The sequence below is a fragment of the Gaeumannomyces tritici genome (assembly GCF_000145635.1).
Source record: "Gaeumannomyces tritici R3-111a-1 unplaced genomic scaffold supercont2.7, whole genome shotgun sequence".
NCBI classification, from domain to species: domain Eukaryota; kingdom Fungi; phylum Ascomycota; class Sordariomycetes; order Magnaporthales; family Magnaporthaceae; genus Gaeumannomyces; species Gaeumannomyces tritici.
Window position 1 is genome coordinate 845,999 of NW_008804551.1, and position 19,972 is coordinate 865,970.

The 19,972-nt window shown below is 60.1% G+C and overlaps 7 protein-coding genes across 7 annotated transcripts in view; 3 read left to right on the forward strand and 4 right to left on the reverse strand.

Moving 5' to 3' along the window:
* Window positions 1–1,500, forward strand: part of GGTG_11609 (hypothetical protein) — a gene marked incomplete at its 5' end in the record, with an annotated part of 2,507 nt that extends 1,007 nt beyond the window's left edge. The window contains one exon of the mRNA XM_009229500.1: window positions 116–1,500. Coding sequence (XP_009227764.1) covers window positions 116–1,495 — 1,380 coding nt within the window. The 3' untranslated portion in view covers window positions 1,496–1,500. The remainder of the gene's footprint in view (window positions 1–115) is intronic.
* Window positions 1,501–1,625: 125 nt separating this feature from the next.
* GGTG_11610 (hypothetical protein) lies at window positions 1,626–3,440 on the reverse strand. Its single transcript, XM_009229501.1, has 2 exons — window positions 3,165–3,440; window positions 1,626–3,094 (listed from the first exon to the last, which is right to left on the reverse strand). The coding sequence occupies exons 1-2, from the start codon at window positions 3,246–3,248 to the stop codon at window positions 2,291–2,293; spliced, it is 888 nt and encodes a 295-aa protein (XP_009227765.1). The 5' UTR covers window positions 3,249–3,440; the 3' UTR covers window positions 1,626–2,290.
* Window positions 3,441–4,660: 1,220 nt separating this feature from the next.
* Window positions 4,661–8,547, reverse strand: GGTG_11611 (AGC/NDR protein kinase). The gene is made up of 3 exons (XM_009229502.1): window positions 7,386–8,547; window positions 6,874–7,298; window positions 4,661–6,800 (listed from the first exon to the last, which is right to left on the reverse strand). Exons 1-3 carry the CDS (start codon window positions 7,993–7,995, stop codon window positions 5,832–5,834), a joined length of 2,004 nt encoding a protein of 667 aa, XP_009227766.1. The 5' UTR covers window positions 7,996–8,547; the 3' UTR covers window positions 4,661–5,831.
* A 139-nt stretch (window positions 8,548–8,686) lies between these two features.
* Window positions 8,687–10,272, forward strand: GGTG_11612 (hypothetical protein). The gene has a single exon (XM_009229503.1). It carries the CDS (start codon window positions 9,164–9,166, stop codon window positions 10,034–10,036), a length of 873 nt encoding a protein of 290 aa, XP_009227767.1. The 5' UTR covers window positions 8,687–9,163; the 3' UTR covers window positions 10,037–10,272.
* Window positions 10,273–10,283: 11 nt separating this feature from the next.
* Window positions 10,284–11,410, reverse strand: GGTG_11613 (hypothetical protein; the record flags this gene model as incomplete). Its single annotated transcript, XM_009229504.1, has 2 exons — window positions 10,284–11,084; window positions 11,165–11,410. 2 exons carry the CDS (start codon window positions 11,408–11,410, stop codon window positions 10,284–10,286), a joined length of 1,047 nt encoding a protein of 348 aa, XP_009227768.1.
* A 461-nt stretch (window positions 11,411–11,871) lies between these two features.
* On the reverse strand, window positions 11,872–13,750 carry GGTG_11614 (hypothetical protein). Its single transcript, XM_009229505.1, has 3 exons — window positions 13,618–13,750; window positions 12,497–13,401; window positions 11,872–12,420 (listed from the first exon to the last, which is right to left on the reverse strand). The coding sequence occupies exons 2-3, from the start codon at window positions 13,373–13,375 to the stop codon at window positions 12,178–12,180; spliced, it is 1,122 nt and encodes a 373-aa protein (XP_009227769.1). The 5' UTR covers window positions 13,376–13,401; window positions 13,618–13,750; the 3' UTR covers window positions 11,872–12,177.
* A 124-nt stretch (window positions 13,751–13,874) lies between these two features.
* Window positions 13,875–16,207, forward strand: GGTG_11615 (inner membrane magnesium transporter MRS2). Its single transcript, XM_009229506.1, has 3 exons — window positions 13,875–14,744; window positions 14,800–15,434; window positions 15,505–16,207. The coding sequence occupies exons 1-3, from the start codon at window positions 14,028–14,030 to the stop codon at window positions 15,959–15,961; spliced, it is 1,809 nt and encodes a 602-aa protein (XP_009227770.1). The 5' UTR covers window positions 13,875–14,027; the 3' UTR covers window positions 15,962–16,207.
* The last annotated feature ends 3,765 nt before the right edge of the window (window positions 16,208–19,972 follow it).

Here is a 19,972-nt window from a genome sequence, read left to right on the forward strand (position 1 = left end):
CTCTCTCTCTCTCTCTCTCTCTCTCTCTCTTTTTGCGTCCTGTGACTAACAAAAAGAACAACAAAAAACGTGAAACTGCTACTGCGGCATCACCCTCTCCACGGCCGCAGTCCAGGTCGGCGACGGCAACTGCACCGCCCCGTGCGCCGGCGACGTCCGCGCGGCCTGCGGCGGCCGGGGCCACGTCGCTGTGTACACGCTGGTCGACGCTGCGGCCGCTGCGGCCTTTGCCGGCACCGGCACCGGCACCGGCACCCGCGCTGGCGCTGGCGACCCTGGCTTCGTAGGGATCAAGAGCGACAACCCAGGACCCGGACCCGGACCCAAGAAGCCGCAGCAGCAGCAGCAGCCGCGCGCGCCCCCCGCCGCCATCGCCGTCGGGTCGCTGGCCGGGGCCGCGGCCGTCTCAGGGCTCGCATTCCTGGCCTGGAAGCTGTGCGCGCGGCGGCGGCGGCAGAAGAAGAAGCAGCTGGACAAGGGCAAGGGCAAACAAGAGAGTGGCGGCGGCGGTCTGGAGAGGCGGGAGCCCACGCTGCCTGTGCTGGAGGGTGCTCAAAATAACCACCAACAACAGCAACGCAGCGACCTCGACGACTTCCTCGCCGCCCGCGGCGGCCCGCACCACCCGCGCCCGCCGCAGCTTGCCGAGGTCAGCCCCGTGTCGTCGCTCTCGTCCATGGCCCTCCACACGCCCGCGACGGCGCGCAGCCTCGAGCCGCGGCCCAGCGGCGACAGCTTCGTGGTCACGGGGGCGGCGCGCCGGCGCGACATGACGACGCACGTGCGCTTCGCCGACGGGCCGGCCGTCGTCACCGTCACCGCCGCCGCCTCGCCCACGAGCCCCACCACTCATGGGGGCAGCAGCAGCAGTGGTGTGCGGCACCGCCGCATGCTGAGCGCCAGCAAGCCAGCCGCAGCCGCAGCCGACGGCTGGAGCGCCATCAACACCGTCATCACCGACGGGCGCCTGGCGGCGACGCCGACGCGCGATACCTTCAGCCCCGGCGGCGGCAGCGGCAGCGGCGGTTGGTCCCCGGCCGCGACTCCCGCCGCCGTGTCGGCCACCTCAGCCATCCAGAACCCGGCGCTGCAGTACCAGGCCTACCAACCGCCTCCTCCTCCTCCTCCGCAACAGCAGCTGGTTAGCGCGTGGTCGCCCGACAGCAGCAGCGCGTCGCCGTCGCCGCCGCAGCCCACCGCCGGGTCCGCTCTGGGCGGCCGCGCCTGGCACCGCCGCCGCCTGAGCTCGCCGCTTGGGCCGCCGGCCGGTGGCAGTAGCAGCAGCGTCACCAACAGCCAGGAGCGGCTCACGCCGGAGCCCTTGCGTGTCGGCGCGGGACAGCAGCAGCAGCAGCAGCAGCAGCAGCAGCAGCAGCAGCAGCAGCAGCAGCAGCAACAGCAGGCCGGCCAGGTCGAGAACGAGTCGCCCGTCCTGCCGGGCGGCGGGCATCAGCGCGCAGCCGGGGGCAGCTCAGCGTCAAAAAAGGCCGAATGAGTGGGGGTGTGGTCGATGGGAGTTTGGTTATGGGTGTCTTTTTGTTTTTGTTTTTGTCTTTTTGCTTTTTATTGCTTTCGAGGTCGCCGTGGCGGACCATACCTATGTTCCACCACCTGCAAGCAGTCAACCACCACAACCTTTTTCTTGTCTTGTTTCGTATATCTAATATATTAGAATTACTGAACTAGGTTTGTCTCCCTGGGTCGTGTGTTGTCAGTGCCTGTAGGACAATCCTGTTATGCTTCTCGGTCCCAAAGTAGACACTGCGGTATGGCAAGTATCAATATGTCTATCCGTATCTACCTTGGGTAGTTGCTGCTGGGCGCATGTTAAAACGTCCGGGGCCGTCCCCGTGTCAGTTCACTTGATGAGCGCGACCGCATGGGAAAGATATTATGAAATACCAATAAAGGGTGATACAAGAATCGGAAAAGCCAAACTCGAGTCCTATCTTTACCACTTCTCCCTCTATTACCATCCGTCATGCCTCGTATACCAGCTCCAAAGCCAGACCATTACCAAGGCCACCCCGCTTTCCTGGCCGGTCCGTGTTTTGTCCACCTAAAGGAAAGTGCAGTCATGCTCTACCGAAACTAAAGGAAGGGGGATCTTTCAAAAGCCAAACTCCAAAAAAAGACGTTGCTGGATATGCTCATAATAGTATAAGGAAGGTAAAGAAAAGAAAAAGTAATCATGTCGAGTCGGATAAAAGGAGGGTGCATGTTGAAAGGCGGCCGGGAAGTGAAAGCCTAAACTCCTTTAGACAAGAAGGTTGACGATGCGAAATGCCGCCTAGAGGGCGAGGGCAACACCGACAAAGCCAGCAAGGGCAGCGCCGGCAACCTTGACGCCCGAGTTGCTGCCGGCGGCGGCGTTGGGGGCCGGGGTCCCGGGGGTCCCAGGGGTCCCGGTGGCCTCGGCCTGCTGGGCAAGTCCGAGGGTGGCGGTCGAGGTCACGGAGCCGCTGACGGCGACGGCGAAGGTGGCGGGGGCCGTGGTGGTGAAGGCGCTACCACCGGCGGTCCAGGTCTTGGTGACCATGCCGGTCGACGTGGCCTGGGCGGTCCAGCCGGTGCCCCAGCCCCAGGGGCCGCCCTTGCCGACGCCCCAGCCGAAGCCGCCCCAGTAGCCGTCGTTCCAGTCGCAGCCCGTGACGGTGTAGACCTGGCCCGAGGTGAGCGTCTTGGGCCAATCCTTGCCGCCGGGGCCTCCGGGGCCTCCGGGACCTCCAGGACCGCCAGCACCGCCGGGACCGCCGAAGCCGTGAGGGCCGTCGCGCTTCCAGCCGCCCTTGCCGTTGCCGTTCCAGCCCTTGCCGTCGGGGCCGCCCCACTTGTTGGCGTCGTTCCACCAGCCGCCGTTCCAGGTGCCGCCCGTGGCCGTGATGGTGCGCACGGCGCCGGTGCCGCCCGAAGTGCACGAGGCGTACTTGCTGCAGAGGCTGCTGGACAGCGACGAGTACGACGACCAGACGGTGGGGGTGGCCGCGCAGGCCGACTGCACGCACGTGGCCACGGCCGGGGTGCTGCCGGCGCACAGCGACGTGGGCTCGGGCCACGACGTAGGGTTGTTCCAGGCCGAGGACATGCACGAGGACTGTGTCTTGATATCAGACTGGCTATTCAAGACGACGGGGAGGGAAATAAGGGAGGCGGGTTTATCATACAGCGCACTGAGGGGCTCCTCCCCACCACTGGGCGTTGACCGTGGCCACGGGGACCAGGACAGCGGCGACTTGGCTAGTCTTCATTTTGACCGTGTTGACTGGTTGGTGTTGGAGAAAAGAAGGGGTTCGTCTCGTCTCGTTGCTGCTTTTGTTGTTAAAAGGCAGTTTTTGGGATCAGTTTTCTGGAATGTGGTGTTGAACCGTTGCATGCAGACCACAAAAGTGTGCTGATGTAGCATCCAGATGGTCGGGATTGTGGCCGAGATCCAGGGTCTATTATATACATGCGAGGGAGCCCAGCCTTCCTCCGCAGCAGTCACCACTCGGTAGTCTAGTCTTGGTAAGCTCGTCGGGCTGGACTAGCCGCACCCCTTCGGCGGCCGGGCATCTTGGGGAGCGACGGACACACAGACAAGGCCCTTGCGGGGTGACGTCGCTGTCTGTGGGCATACGTATGCCCTCCTTGAGATCTGAGCGAGCCAGCTAGGCAGTGCCACTACTGCTGCCCTTCTCACTTGAAGGATCAAGACGGTGCCAACGGAGAGCCGGCAGGGGAAGATGGGGGGCGTGCGTTCGGGCCAAAGAAGGGGCAGGGGGGTTTCGGGAATGACAGCCAGGTGGGGGAGGAGGGGCATGTCAAGCCTCTCTAGGCCCCGGGCAAAGACTCAAAACACTAGCCGGGCCTTTGACCGGGCGATCTGCCATAATCCGCATAGGAATGCCGACGGGGGCAGGTCAAGAGTCCAGTGAGGACCAGAAGCCAAGAAATGCAGAGGGAGAGATTTTACAGAGTAGCACATGTGCCGCGCGGCCCTGCAGCATCGTGCTCTGTTGGACATGGCATCGCATGGCGTGAGATGGAGAGGACGAGAGGCGGAACAGGCGCTGTTTGACTGTGCTGGGCGTGGAAGCACATGGCCACGAGGTGTGGCCTACTGCGAGGTCGGGGCTGCAGCTGGGGCTTTTTTTTTTCTTTCTTTTTCTCTTTTTTTTTCACTAGACTAGTTGACCGCGTCGGCCGTGCGTATGAAAGAGAAATGGTGGCAGGGAAGGCTAGGGCTGAGTGAGGTCATTGGCTGGTCGGATGTCTGACCTGAACTTTGGGGAAAGTCCGAACGACTCTCAACGGGCAAGGTGCAGGCGAGGCAGGGACCATTGATGCTATGCAACCCCAACTGCACGCCGTCAGTTCTACCTAGTCAGAAGGTACCTACCTAAAGCTGTACACCCAAGCTGTAACCCTCAGGACATCAAGGCCATGCCTGTGCGCTGGCAGCCATCGAAACACCCAGCACTGAACAGGCAGGCGGACTGACAGGACATACATGTCGACATGCCCATGTCCATGCCCATGCCCTTTGCTCACCGCGATCAACACCAGAAGCGGCTGGGGCTGGGGCGTGCATGACAATGACAACATTAAAGACAAGGGTGAGATTTTGAATCGCCCGCCGGAGTGCCGAGACCTGCACTCGGACCGTCAGACGCTTATTTCCTCCCCCACCTAGCCAAGTTGTGCCAGCCCCCATCGGACAATGCCAACCGCCGACCACCGATGCTGGGATGCGATGCTAGCCAACACCCATCTTCATGTGCCCGACAAACGGCTTCGACAGCTCCAGCATGACGACGCCTGGTTTCTCCGACATTCTTGGCGCTGCGTGATCTTGGCCAACAACGGCAAGGCTCGACAGGGCAACAACGCGTTTGCTTCCACTCGCCCTCAAACCGCCAGCTGTCCGTCTTTTATAGTGAATCATGTCCGTGTTATCGGTGCCTGCCGCCTGTCCGTCCTTCGCCGTCGTTTCGCCTCCCAAGCCTTGGCCGCACACGACACGGAACGAACACGGTAAGAAAGCGATCTGGCGTACCGACAAAAAAGGTACCCAAGGCTCACATCAGATGAATTCGATGCCTTCCACCTGCCAGCTCTATCAATGTTAAACAACTCACCCACACCGTCCTTTTCCGTTCCACATTAATCTCAACACAGGACGAGAATCAGGGCCCTGTCTGTGCACCCACGTTTCTTATACCAGATGCAACCCGTTCCTGCTCCCACACAAAACTCCGTCATGGACAAAACATAAAATAAACCAAGGGCCAAAACAATCCATAGCAGGAAGACCACATCGACATCCTTCGTACATAACCGGCTGACAAGGAAAATGCGTTATGATGATAAGGGGAGGGGGTGTGAATAGAAGGAAAGTGATGGCATGATGCCCAATGCAAGTGTGTAAAGAAAATAAGACGCGTAGTGGTGGCCGTTGTCGCAGCCGCTCCGACATAGACCGCCACTCCGTCAAGAGTCCGGATGCCGAGCCAGACTCCTGGAGCCGCCGTCCCATCTCGTCCGCGAGGACCAACCAAACACGACCAAGATATTTTTGGCCCCATGCAAACGCACGCAGGTACCCCTCAGCCCAATCATCGCTTCAATAGGCCCAGGTACGTCGACCTCTCGGTCTTGTGTTAGTCACGGGAGAAGCGAGCTCCGTGCCACCGCCGTTCGTAGAATTGTTCATACAGCGACGCGTCCACCCGGCTGCTGGCATTGCTGACAATGCTGCTGTCACCGGCGTGCTGCCCCGAGGAGGAGCCGTGGTTGGCCGTCTCCCCTCCGTCGCCATACAGGACGCTGTAGTCTTGGCAGCCCTGCTGTCCCTACAGCATCGTACCAAACGTGTCCGCTGCCAGGGCCTTCCGCGGGCTGCCGCCGTCCTCGCCCTGCGGCTTGCGGTGACGGAATGTGAATCCGACAAAGAGCCCCTTGCTCATCTCGTCATCGCGCTCTGCCATGGTCTCGAGCGCCTGCTGCTTCTCGTGCACCTCCTTGTACTTGGCCATGTCGGCCTCGTTGGTAAAGTCGTCAAAGTATCCCGCGTCCGTCTCCGAGTCCAGCTCCGGCACGAATGGCGCCTTGGTGTCTCGCAGAGTCTCCCAGTCCACCTCTGCAAAGTACTGGTGCGCGTAAATGTCACGGATGTTGGCGAATCTCCGTGATCGCGAGTTGATGCACGTCGTGATGAAGGTCCACGTCCGGTTGCTCAGGAAGTAGTTCGGGTCCTCCCATACCGGCCGTTTCAGCACCTCCTTCCAGTGCTTGAGATTGCGCCACGTCTCCTCGGCCGTCGCGCCCGCAAACGGCGGGAAGCCCGTCAGCGCCTCGAACAGCATGCACCCCAAGCTCCAGTAGTCCACCGTAAAGTCGTATTCCTCGCCGCGCAGCACCTCGGGCGCCATGTAGTCGGGCGACCCGACGATCGACTTGGCGTAGTTGGTGTCCTTCTCACGCATCGTCCGGTAGCCCTCTCGTCGCTCAGCGAGTGTCCGCTGCTCCATCGGCTTTCCGAACGGTACCGGTGTCTCTGACGCCTTCTCCAGACGGAGCCGCATCGACTCGATCTTGGCCGGCGCTAGCACGCCCGCTGCCAGTCCAAAGTCTGTCAGCTTTACGTGCCCTGTCGAATCAACCAGGAAATTCTCGGGCTTCAGGTCGCGGTGAATGTAGCCTAGCTGGTGGAGCGCATCCACCGAACAGAACATCTCAGCGATGTAGAAACGGGCGTGTCGGTTGGAGAGGACCCCTGTGTTGTTGAGCAGTGTGCGGAAGTCTCCGCCCGGAACGTACTCCTACACACAAACATAGAGCAGCCTTGGTTAGTCGAGACCCTATGAGCTGGCTTGCGGGGCGGGGTCGTCCTACCATTGCCAGGTATATGTTCTTGTCGTCTTGGAACGAATACAGCAGCCGTACTAGCCAATCACTCTTGGCCGTGGTCAAGATGTCGCGTTCTGTCAGGACGTGGCGCACCTCGTCAAGCTTGAAGAGCAGCTTCTTGCTCATCACCTTGAGTGCGCAGACCTCGCGCGTGTCCTTCTTCTGCGCCAGGAACACCTGGCCGTAGCCGCCCTGGCCGACCTGGGTCAAGATTTGGAAGTCGCCCTGTCGGAGCCGGACGCGTCGCTTCCGCAGGTTCGCCCGTTCGCGGCCCTTGTACTTGTGCCACATGGTCTCGTACGTGGCTACATCGGTTTCAGGCGGTGCGGGGAATTCGGATTGGAAAGCGTTGAGCCGGCCCTGACGGGACCCAACATATGTGAGGAGGTCAAAGTAGTAGTCGAGGAAGTCTGGACACGTCAGTCAGGAAGGCGTCACGGGATAAGAAGTGCACGGCAGCAGTTGCAGGGAGAGCGTCCAAGAGTGACAAGGCTTACAAAGCTGCGTAACGTTGACCATCCTCTTCACGTTGGGCTTCTGCAAGATCTCGAGCTCTTCGGCTGTCAGACCGCGCGACGTGTTAAAGCGCCTGGTGGCCGCGGCGGGCGTTGTGGGCCTAAGCCTAGGCTCCCTCTCCCTCTCTCCGTACATCTCCTGCCGAGAGAGCGCAGCATGACTTTGCAGACCGTGTTGGTCACCTCCGTTCCCATGGCGTGGAGGGGCGAGGGGGGGCGGGGTGTTCTCCTGCCCTTGCTTCCTCAGGTGGCTGCTGGGCGAGGCGCCCGACTTGTGGAGGACGCTGTCGTCGACGAAGACGCTCGAGTCGTCAGGGGCTTGGGCATTGTTCCACGTGGGGGCCAACGGAGTGGCCGAGGCGACGGCGCTCTGGGGTCGGTTGAGCTTCAGCGGACTATCGAAGGTGGGGGGAGGGGCAAGCTTCAGGTGCTCGAGAGCGTTCGGCAGCTCGTTGGCGCCCGGTGGAACAGTCTTTTTGCTGGGGCTGCCCTGGGGCGTACTGGCGGGAGTGATGAAGTTGCCACGGGTGGGAGTGCCTGGGCGGTCGGATTGCTTCCCGGCCGGGAACAGGTTCCCAATGAAGCTCGCCATCGCGGACGGCGGCGGGGGTGGCGGGGAGACGGCCGAGTATTGCTTGCTGCCCGCTATCGGTTGAGGAAGGATCCGTGGGGAATCGGGGTGGGCGCGTGATGGGTGCTGCTGCGAGCTGTTGCAAGACCGCCAGGTTACGGCAACGCGTTTGGAACGAGCTATCTCGGCGAGGCGATGGCGCGAAGAGAACAGCAGCGATGTTTGCCCGTGCGTGCCGCAGACGGAAAGGGTTCTCCACACCGCTGGTGGGGGGAATCTGGGAATATTCAGAAAGCGATGATGGGGCAAAGCTGCATGTGAAGAGGCGGGGTGATGGATCGGAGCCTCAACCACGGGTGCAGGATGCGACGCAAGATCTTGACGATGGTAGAGTTCCTGCAGGGCCGCAGCTCTGGACTGCAGCGGGCAGGGTTTGTTATGCTGCTGGCTGCAAATTGACGTCGGCCGCGACTGGAATTTCTCGTGTCTCGTTGGGCTGCTCTTTCTGTCTGAGTGGCCCAAAGCGGGATGCGGGACACGGCCATGTTGACTCGGCAACCGCAGTGTCCCGCATTCCTTCCCGACACGAATTCAATTCATGAGCCGACTCCCCCACCTTGGGCCTCAGGCAGAAAGCAATTGCCTACTGCACGGGCCCATAGATTATCAGATTGATAAAATGTCTTGTCGTCCCCACCGCGGCAGCAGCCAACGGGCGGCGGTGGAACGAAGCAGCAGAGCAACGAGCACTCAAAGACGAGAGCTGATGCCGAGGCAATATACCCAGAGAACCAACAAGGGTCTGGTTCGTCGATAAAGCATGCACTAAATCCATGTCGACCACCCCCAACTCGGTCACGACGCAATGCAGTCAAGGCCCAGCCCGCTAGGAGGAGTGAGAACCCCACCCTCCCTGGTCGTTTGTCGTCCCATCCGCCTCAGATGATCTCCACGCCCTGGCCCTGTCCTGTCGGCCTGCCACTCTGCCGTATCCGTACTCGCGCAAACCGCGGTGCAGCTCAAACGATGACAGGCATTTGACGCGAGCGTATAGATAGCTGGCACTGTCCTCCACCGCTTGCGTCTCTGCTGTGTTTTCTCTCCTCGCTTTGTTCACGTTTTGTCGGAATCCTGCTCCTACAACAGTCACGCAAACATCGTTTGAAGAGAACCAGGAGTCGGACCCAAAATGAAGGCCTCCAATATCCTTCTCACTGCAAGCCCGGTAGCGGTGGCTATGGCCGCTTCGGCGCCCATGTCACCAGCCCCAGCCTCCGAGTTCCTCTTCTCAAACCCTGACCCGGCGACTGCGGTCAGTTCGGGCTTCAAAATCCCGACGTCGTACGAGTCGGCCATCATGGCGCGTCGCATCCTGGCCCTCGCGCCCTTCGCCACCTTTTCGACCGTCTTCCCCAGCGACAAGGACGGCGGCATAGGCGGCGCCCCCGTCGGGCTGACGGACTACATCGCCGACTGCGAGGACGACAGCGTTGGGAACCCGACCATCCTGGAGCTCCACATCGGCACCTCGTTCCGGAACGTCCGCAGCGGTTCCAACATCAGTGTCAGTCTCGCCTGGGTTCCGCCGTACCCGCCGAGCCGCCGGATCCGTTCGGCCCCGTCCTCGCCGTCCTTGCTTTCGGCTCTGGAGGATTCCTTGCGCTCTCTGCTCGGGTTGTCGCGACGGCATGAAGAGCAGGCTGGTGAGGGCCGGCCCGACCCGCAGCCCTACTCGGGCGCCAACCTGCCGCGCTTTTCCCTCCTGGGCTACCTCGAGAAGATCGAGCCCTCAAAGGTGGCCGGCGTTACGACCTGCTACGTCGGCACCCACCCCGATGCAAAGTACTGGCTTCCGGGCAACCCAATTCATGAGGCCGAGTGGGTCCGCCTGGTCGTGACCAAGGTTTACTGGATCGGCGGCTTCGGCGACCGTGCCTATATAGGCTGGATTCCCGTCGACGAGTACAGCAAGGTCACCCGCGATGAATGGGAGGCCATCCGCCTGCCGGGCGAGAAGCCTGATTGGAAGGAGTGGTCCATGCGGGAGTTCGGGGATCTGTAAACGTTATGATATCTTGGACTAGTGGCATGTGGCATACAATTTGTGACCCTGTTCTATCAAGATTCGAGTTGGATACTATCAGCCTTGCTCACTTATTGAACTCTCTACCATGTATGGAACTTGGATACCAACGGGCGAGCTTGGCTACATCACGCAAAGCACATTCCCGTACCTCTGAATCCATGGCTGCAGGTGCGTTAAAGTTGACTTTATTATAAACCACCACCCTCTTCGCGTATGTAACCCCCTATGAGCCAAACGCAAAAAGCGTGGCGAGCTGCTCCGACGAGTATCCCACGCCGAGGGCGAGCTGCAGCATTATGCGCGCTTTTTGCGGGTTCAGATTCTGGGCGCCGTATACATTGCCCGTGCCGGCCCTGCGGACGAAGCCGCCCATGGCCCTGCTCGACGCCACCACCTGCGTCCTCCTGTCGCGCGCCAGCTCCGCCAGCACCGTCGAGCCCGCCGGCGTCCACGACCCGGCGCCCATGCCCGCGAGCACGAGCCCCCTGGCGCCGGCGTCCACCGCGGCGCGCGCCAGCGCCGGCGTCAGATCCTGGTGGCCGAACAGGACGCCGACCTGCGGCAGGGTGCGGAGCGACAGCACGTCAAAGTGCGCGCGGCCCAGCGGCAGGGCCGGGGCGTAGTAGAATATCGGCCCGGCGTCGATGAAGAAGCCGAGGTAGCCCTGCTCGCGGGCCGCAAACGTGTCGAGGGCGTTGGCGTGCGTCTTGGTGACGTAAAAGGCGCTGCCGATGCGGTCGTTGAGCACCACCATGGCGCCGCGGCCGCGGGCCGACGGGCTGGCGGCCAGCAACACGGCCTCGAGCAGGTTCATGGGCCCGTCGGCGGCGACGGCGGTGGCGGGCCGCATGGCGCCCACGACGACCACGGACTTCTCGGACCGGACCGTACCGTCAGGTCCAGGAACAGGGCCGACTCCTCGAGCGTGTCGGTGCCGTGCGTCACCACGGCGCCCTGGCAGCGCGGGTCGCCGAGCGCGGCCTGCACCAGCCGCGTCAGGTTGAGCAGCACCTCGGGCGTGACGCTGGGCGAGCCCACGTTGGCCACCTACACGCCCTTGACGTTTGCGACGGCGCGGAGCTCGGGCACGGCCGCGATGAGCACGTCGACGCCCAGCACGCCCGCCTGGTACCCCGTCGTCTGCGTGTTGGAGGCCGCCGAGCCCGCGATGGTGCCGCCCGTCGCGAAGATGGTGATGTTGGGCAGGCTGCTGTTGTATGTGTTGGCGTCGTCCCGGGCGCTCAGCTGGTGTGCCGGCAGGGGCGGCGGTGGCCCGTGGATGGCCGTCGGTGCCGCTGCGCCGAAGCCTGCGAGATAAGGCAGGAGGGTGAGGAAAGTCCGGGAGAGCATCGTGTCTGAGAGCAATACCTATCTATGTGTGGGTTGTCGTCCAGTATCACACAGCTCGTAAATGTAACCTTCAAACCCGAATTTATATGTCGGGCGGAGCCTGTCTTTCGGCGTGGCCCGACGTCTCCGGCCGACAAGCCGAATAGCTTCCCTGTCAGGGCTCGGCAATAACTGGCGATGGCTGTAGGGCTCACCGAGGTCGGATACGTCATTTTCTCGCCGCGCTTATCGCCTCGCGTCCTTAGCACCGCAAAATTAGCTGCGTCTCTTCAGATCGGGAAGGCCGCCCAGCCTTGCCATGATAACGGCCAGCCGATGCCGGGCGGGGTGGGACCTCTAGCTGAGGGGGGCCCTCGGGCGTCGGCACCAAATCGGGACTTGGGGCTCCGCGGGATTGGGGACAGGAAAGTCGCATTTGAGCATCAGATTAGTGACGCCCGCAACTTCAAAGTAGCGCCTACTGGGGAACATGGGTCGTGGGGGTCCAAGCATTTTCAAGGCTGACTTGAGCTCTTGTGTCTGCTACATGTACTTCGATTCTCGATTTCCAAATTTGGCGGTGAGCTCCATTGCCAGATTTCAAGGCAGTTGCTATCTCTTATTTTCTTAGCTTCAATGTAGGATTCCTCTCGCCCACTGGGCCAGGTGGTCCAATACCTTTCGGTGACTACAAAGATGGTTCGCGGCGAAATGTTTGTAGTCACCAGTCAGACTAGAGCCGGTGCTCCTTGGCCGCCTAGGAATCTATTGGGCTCCCACGATGCTCTCTACTCGCGAACGAGGTGCTCCCCAACTCGAGTCCGCTGTACCAAAACATCCAACAGCCAGCTGAGATTATAGCATTCTCGATAGTCGATAAAAATGCTGTACGGAATCTTGTCCCAGATCTTGAACATCTCGAACAATCTGACAACTCGTGAGATGTGATTTCGGATCTTGTCTATATCCGGACTGTCTAAGCCATTCCGCCTAGCAACAGAGGTCATATAGCGGAGACCTTCGATGACGATCTAAAACAGAATGTTCATCAAGCTGGTCAGCCGTGATCGATTATCGGCTTGGGACGGCCAGTCCGACTCAACATACCTCCCAGGACTGGTTCTTAGACATGACAGCACCGGCCCTGCCCAGCCAAAACAGGAGCTTCACGTCGTCCTCGGTCCACGGCCCTGTAATCAACCGATCTGGAAAGCAAGTAGCCTGGTGAACTTCGAGCATATTTGGGTATACCCGGGGGTGGAGGGCATCTACGACCATGTCGCCAACGGCGGCCTTGTACTCCAGTTCGAACTGTTCTCGAATGCTGAAGTCTGCGTCTTGCAGGAAGCCCTCGAAGCCAACACTCCGACTGCCGTAACATGGCTCGAGCCGCAACCTCAAGGGCGACGGGACACGGTAGTAAGTGGGCGTCCATGTCCGCTTGGTGATAAACCAGAACTGCTGCGCCTGGAGAAGGCGGTCCAGGGTGAGCCACTTCTGCGCGAGGATGTCGCTTTGAAGCTTCGGGTCGCCGCCGAACCTGTCCTTGTCGCCGATCCACTTGTAGGTGGCCGAACCGGGCAGGCACTGGTAGGCGACGACCTCCTCAGCAGCGCAGCCGAACCAGACGTCCCAGGTCGGAGAGAAGCCATCGGCGATCAGCCGACGGAGGTCGTAGGGGTGCGAGAGAGCCCGGCCGATCCAGCCGCAGCAGCGCGGGAAGCTGAAGTTCTTCTCGAGCATAAAGACATTCACAAGGAACCAGCCGGGCAGGTCCAGCAGCGACGTCTTTTGTCTTCGCGTTCGACGAAGCACTTTAGAGGGCTCTCCTGCTGTCGGGCGGGATCCAGAATCGGGCCAGGCAGTGCTCGAGCTCTTCTGACGCTTGACTTTGCCCTCAAGGGTGCTCTCCGTGGCGCGTTTGCCCCTTTTAGTGGAGTCCCCAGTGCCCCGAGCCCCTTTTTTAGGGATAGGAGTCAACTTCATCTCTTATCTCTCCATCCGAGTCACCCCTAATGAGAATATGGGTGTAAGCACACATGATAACATATATAGTAGGTTGAGAAAGGGCAATAGTAAGAGCGATCAGATGCGGCAGATGGGGCTGGTGTCAGTGAGAAAGAGAAGTGAGGAGGAATCGAAATCAGGTGACGTCCAAGCCCAGATGGACACTACCTCGGCGCTTCATCTTCCCACTATCAGCTTGTTCAGTGCGGTGGAATACTTACCCTCCAGATAGCCAGGTAGCCACTTGCCCGCAGGAGGTGAGCCGGCCTTGTCAAGTCATGGCACCAGTCGAGAGTTGTCGGCTCGTTCCGAATCTGCCGCGGCGAGGCCCAGAAATTTTACCCCAAATTCAATTAGCAACGTCATGAGCGGAGTTGCAGTTGATAAATCCACCCCACTCGCCGCATCATACCTGACTGTAGTTCAGCCAATCAGAAGCTTGGGAAGCCTCTACTAAAAGAATTTCACTCGACGGCAGCAAACATTTTCCGCATCACCATTGAAATGTCGACGACACAGTACAGCGGCCCACAACGCCTACTCCTTGCTGCAGCCAGCATATGGCACATGCCAACGCCAACCCGGCATACCCCCGGCGACGCTGACCTGAGCTGAGCCGCACGTGCCTGCAATGCCTCCGCCGGCACCGAGCCTGCCGGTCCCCTCCCCGCGCCTGCTGCGCTTCCTCCGTTTGCAGACCGACGGCCTGGCCTCGTCGCTCGGCGCCGCCGCTAGCCGCCATGTAGCCGCCGCCGTCAGCTCGCCATGCCGGACACCCCGCGCTTCAGTTGCCAGCCGCCACCAACAATGCCTGGTCCACGGCCGCATCTCCTATCTCGGCGGCAGGCCGCTGCCCTCGACCGCGCGCGCCTTCTCCGCCAGCGCGACACCACGCAACTCCCGGAAGACAGCCCCCGCCGCGCCGCCCAAAAAGCCCGAAGCCAGCCTCCAGGCGTCTCTCTTCAGTGTCGACAGCATTCTGCCGCGGGCGCTCCGCAGACGGAGGAGCAGCTTGGGCGAGAGGGACGCGGGGCAGAACATGGGCAACGGCGGCGCGAGCTCCTCCCCCTCGCCCCTGTCGGCGCCCATGGACCACCAACAACCCCGCCGCGAGGCGTCCAAAATGACGTGGCAGCAGAGGCTCTGGGGCGCCAGGAAGCCGCTGCGGCGGTCGGACGACATGTGCGGCGACGACGGCGGTTCTGACAGCAACTTCACCTTTGGCTCCCGCAGGACCCAGCTCATGCGGGCTCCCATGGACCCCAGGCTGCGCTGCACCGAAGTCGACGAGAATGGCGAGGTCATACTCGTGGACGGCGAGTATAAGAAGAGCGAGCTGATTGCGAAGGTGGGCACCCCATGATATCCTCCTTCGCGGTTGCTCTACTAACATGTGCGTAAAGTATGGACTTCTGCCACGCGATCTCAGAAAGATCGACTCGTCCAACCTGCCGCACATCCTCGTGCGGCCGTCGGCGATCCTGCTGAACCTGTTGCACCTCAGGGTGCTCATCAAATCGGACCGAGTGCTGCTCTTTGACGTGTTTGGATCCAAGACGTCATATAATCAGTCGGCCTTCATGTACGACCTCCAGGGACGGCTGCGGCAAAAGCAGCAGGGACCCAACTCAGTCGGCGGGCTCCCCTATGAGTTCCGCGCGCTGGAAGCTGTGCTCATCTCGGCGACAACCGCGCTCGAGGCCGACCTGTACACGGTGCGTGAGCCCGTGGTCCGCGTCTTGCGCGAGCTCGAGGATGACATCAACCGAGATCGTCTCCGCATCCTGCTCGTGCTGTCCAAGAAAGTCAGTACGTTTGATCAAAAGGCCAAGCTCGTGCGCGACGCCATCGACGAGCTACTCGAGGCCGACGACGACCTGGCAGCCATGTACCTGACCGAGAAGCGCCACGACCTGTACCGTGGCGAGGACGACCACACTGAGGTTGAGATGCTGCTCGAATCTTATCATAAGATTTGCGACGAAGTCGTCCAGGAGGCAGGGAGCTTGGTTTCGAGCATTCGCAATACCGAGGAGATGTGAGTGGGGTATTCCTGGCACCCTTGCGACTTCCATATCAGACTCTAACAATGTGTTTTCGCCTTGCAGCATTCGCGCAATTCTTGACGCGAACCGGAACTCGCTCATGCTGCTGGACCTCAAGTTCAGCATTGGCACGCTCGGCCTGGCCATGGGCACGTTCCTGGCCGGTCTTTACGGCATGAACCTGGAGAATTTCATCGAGGAGACTAATTGGGGCTTCGCCGGCGTCACCAGCTTCTCCGTCGTATTCTCCCTCCTCGTGTGCTGGTACGGCCTTGTGAAGCTGCGCAAGGTCCAGCGCGTCAAGATGCACGGCAGCGAGGCTCGCGCCCACCTCGACTCTGCCTGGTTCCGCGAAGACTACCATGCGGGCACCAACCACTACGGGCCGCCTTCTTCCGGCTCCTGCTCGCCTGCCAGCAGCGGTGGGTCGGCCGAGGACCGGTTCAGGGCCGGGCTGCGGCGCGCGGAGATGATGAAGAACAACACTCCTAATATCCCCAAAACCAAGAAACGGCAATGATGGAGGCAATCGAAGCCTGGATGCTATAGGCATTCGACGTCGCGCCCCCTGCTTTGTATATCACCGCCCTCGCATCTGTAAACAAGTCAAGGTCCGCCAGGATGGGGGCCAACTTGAAATGTACTATTATGGCAGATAGAACAGCATATAGATATAGACGCTGCTCCTACTTTTACCCGGAAAGGGACAGCCCGCTTGGGCCATGCTGCGGTTGGCAGCTAAATAGAGACCTCTTGTATTAGTCGAGTTGGCGTCCCTTGGATTTGACACTGCGGAACTCTCTCTTGCCATTAGCAAAGAACACCTCCCATCTCGGACAATATGGAAAGGCGATAGCGCGACAGTGCATATCTCCCTGCTACTGAGCGTGTAAGTTGTAAGTTCACGGCATCTTGGGTATCCCACGAGAGGACCTTTGGCGATAGAGACTATCCAGTATCTTTCATCCCCAGTATCCACGTCCGAGGTCGGGCTCTCGAACAACAAATGGTACATGGCAGTCAAGCATGGCGCCGAGTCCACGCGCTATCACTTCGTCCCTGCCAGGTCACACACATTCCAGACATGGTCTCTGCCAACGTTAGCTCGTCAGGAGACATGGGATCAAAGTGGCATGTCACCAAAGACCCATCCCCCAATACCGATTTCGGCTATTTCGTTCCTTCTAGGTGATTGCCACGAAAAAAGTTCCCATCGCCGCCTACGACAAAGGACGGGGGTTCAGCCCGGCCCTGACCAAGAGTCCGAGTCTGACCGGGTTGCTCGGCTGGTCTCGCCACCTCTTGGCGATGACCGAATACGACAGACGTGTCTCTTGCAAGTGCTTCAGCGGCAGCCCGACGCTATCCGGCCGCCTGCCCACCTCCGTCTTGCCACGTCTAGGCACTGAACTGTCTGGCTCATGTGGCCCAGGCTCCATACGGCATTCGGTCAAGACGTTGGCTAGGGATTCAAAAAGCCCAGTTGAGCATACAACCCCCCCTGGTGCAAGGCAGATGCGATTACGCTCATCATGTGTCACGGCCCATCTAGGTACCCAAAGCGGGCATGCGCCAAGCTCCCCCGTGACTAAACGGTTACTTGAACGACGGCCTCGGCCCCAACGGCTGAAGGGGGTGCGATTCCATCCTAACACGGGGGGTTTCTATGACTACCCGCATGCGCACGTTGGAGCGCTGAGGAATGCAGATTCACGTCGCCTCGCTTACTACTAGATCTTGGGAGTGCATGTAGTATGGTACGGCTTGTGGAGGGCACGGATGAGGACAATACAGGAAGGTAAGCAGTCAAGTCTTTCTGATCTGGCACCCCCAGGAAAGCAGAAAACAGCACGGGAGCACCAGCGCCCCGTTATTCCCACGACCTCGCGGTGCCGTGGGCGTTTGTGACACACACACCAGCTACCCAAATGATGCATTCTAAAGCGGAGAGGACAGATGGTCGGGTCTATGCTACGCGACAGAGACCACTACTAGACCCAGCGGGACGCTGCTCCAAGACTACTGCACCGAGTTTATAGATATGCCAGCCAATGGGTCGTGTCGCAGCGTCACGGAATGCCCTCCACATCAAAGCCCAATAGCCCAACAAACATATCAGCTGCCGCCGCCGCCGCCATCCAAGATTCTAGAGGCATATGAAGCAGTGGTGGATATACTACAGAACTTGTCGTCGACTTGGAAAACGCCACGCAGATGGACATCAGTCGTGACACACAAAAAGACCGGTCTCGGACACTTGGGACATATCGGATCTGGGGGCTCGGCATGGGTGTGGTAGCACAGTCCTCGACTGGGCACCGATCGAAGAGTCATCGGGAGCGGTTTGCCGACCCAAGATGCGACCTAGCTTTTGTAAGAAGGAGTGAATTTTTAAACGTCTGACAAAAAGCAAAAGGTCACATTGCTGGATCCCCATCCTATTGCGCACGTCAGATCCAGATGGCAGATGGGGTGTGTATTCTTTGCGAATCTCCAGTCAGTCAGGCAGCCAGGTCCGCTTTCGGAGCTGAGCTGAGCTGACGGAAGGGGTAGAAAGCACTTGTTGGTTCCGAGTTTGGTATTGGTCACCCACCTGCCAGACAGACAGGTAGGTAGCCTTGCGGCCGACATTGAGAGCAGAAGAAGCAGCCCCCAATACGCCTCGCTGCCTGGACGATGCATCCACGTTGCGTCAATTGAGCCCTACCACCTACCTACCTCCATTTCCCGGCCAGCCTCGTCATCACCAAGATTCCACCTCGTAGCCTTTTCGGAGCGCGACGACGGGCGGTTCGCCACGCATCCGCCCACCTGCCTTGACCCATCACCTACTGTCTACTAGTACATCGTCAAGGCGTTCCATACGGCCCACGACAGTCAAACCCGTCAACCGTATTAGGGAGCCGGGATTTCCTTGCCAGCTCGGGCGTCCGCGGCCAAAGTCAGCCGCGCGCGCGCGCGCCTGGACGGGGGGAACTTTCGCACCTTTTTGCGAGTCATCGCCGCCGAATGCACTCGGGTGCGTCAATCTCAATCTCCCCTGTCAGTGCTGGGGAGGGGATGCTGAGTACGATTAGTGTCCCGTACAGGGAGATTGAGCTGCACTCGGAGTTGTTTATCTCCATTTAATGCCATCACTGTCCCCACGAGAAGGTGAGGCGAGATGGGTTTGGTGACGACAACGACAGCACTGCCTAGGTGGCCTGCTCGTCCATCATTCTCGGACGTTAAGTGTGGAGCTATATTTCGTGGGGAGCAGTATTGTCATCTCGCACCGTCACACCGTAACCGTCACCCTCACCCTGGCGAGAGAGCCTTTCCCTCACATCCCAAAAGACTCACCTCCGCCTCCCACTCTCCCCATTTCCGAGGCGTTGCGTGACCTGCTTGCCCGCCCACCACCAGGTAGGTCCGGCGGGGATGAGGAGCACTCGGTGGTTCCAAGGTGACGCAAGCGCGACAACCGGGAACAGGGTCAGGGCCTGTACGGCAAACGAGGCGGCCGGGCGGGCAAGTGCATGGCAAGGCAGGGCGTCCGCGGGGCGGCTCAAGAAAGCGTGGCAAGCAAGCACAGGCATCTATCTACCTATGGGGAGGGTTTCCCCGGCAGTCGACCAGCAGCGGAGCGCATCACGGGGGGGGGAGGGGGAGCGCCAAGGGTGGAGGGGGTAGCGATGGCATGGATGCTGGAAACAGGAATAGGAAAGATCAGAAGAAAAAAAGGCGGGCTTGGTTCAGATTCAGCCTCGACGGTCTACCGCAAACGGCGAATGCGATAGGGTCTTCCACTCCGCGACACAAACTGCTGCCTCGACTAAAACCAGCTTGACAAAGATATCAAAGCCATGCGACGGCCATGTGTGCTTGCTGCCTCTCGGTCCTTGTCCCCGAGGTGGCCGAAGAAGGGGGAAGGAAACCCGAAAGCAGCCCGCGGGTCACGAGGGTTTGCGCCTCCTCCCACAGACCCCTAGAATGTATCGCGGTGGAGTGAGACGAGCAAAAAGCAAAAAGCAAAAAGCAAAAAGGCAGGGGAAAATCCGCTTGCGTCCCGTGGCTAAGCCACACCACCATCTTCTTTTTAGGCTACCGAGACAGCCTTTACCCACAGCAGTGAGGCGGGGTAAAAAAAAAGAGTTGATGCATCGAATGCAGGCTCTCCGCCCTGCTGCTGCTGCCCCAGATAAAAAAAGTCGAGGCGCACGCAACCGCGACTGCAACGCACAAAAATAAAATAAAAAGAGCAACACTAATGTGCAAAACAGGGACAGAAAGGGCGGGAGCTGCCGTTATCCGCAGTTTGGGGGCGGTGTTCTGTGTGGTTTTCTTTCTTGGGAGGAGAAAGCAAAGCCATGCAGCGCGCAGCCAACGAACGGAACGATACGCCCCTCGGGAACGAAAATAGGGGAAGCGAGAGGCCGCCGCCCACACACACACACACACACACACACAACGTGGGCAAGAAATGAACGAAAAGAAAAAGGCATCCGAGGATTGGCGATAGTTGGCGGGGTTGGTTGTTTACTACATCCGC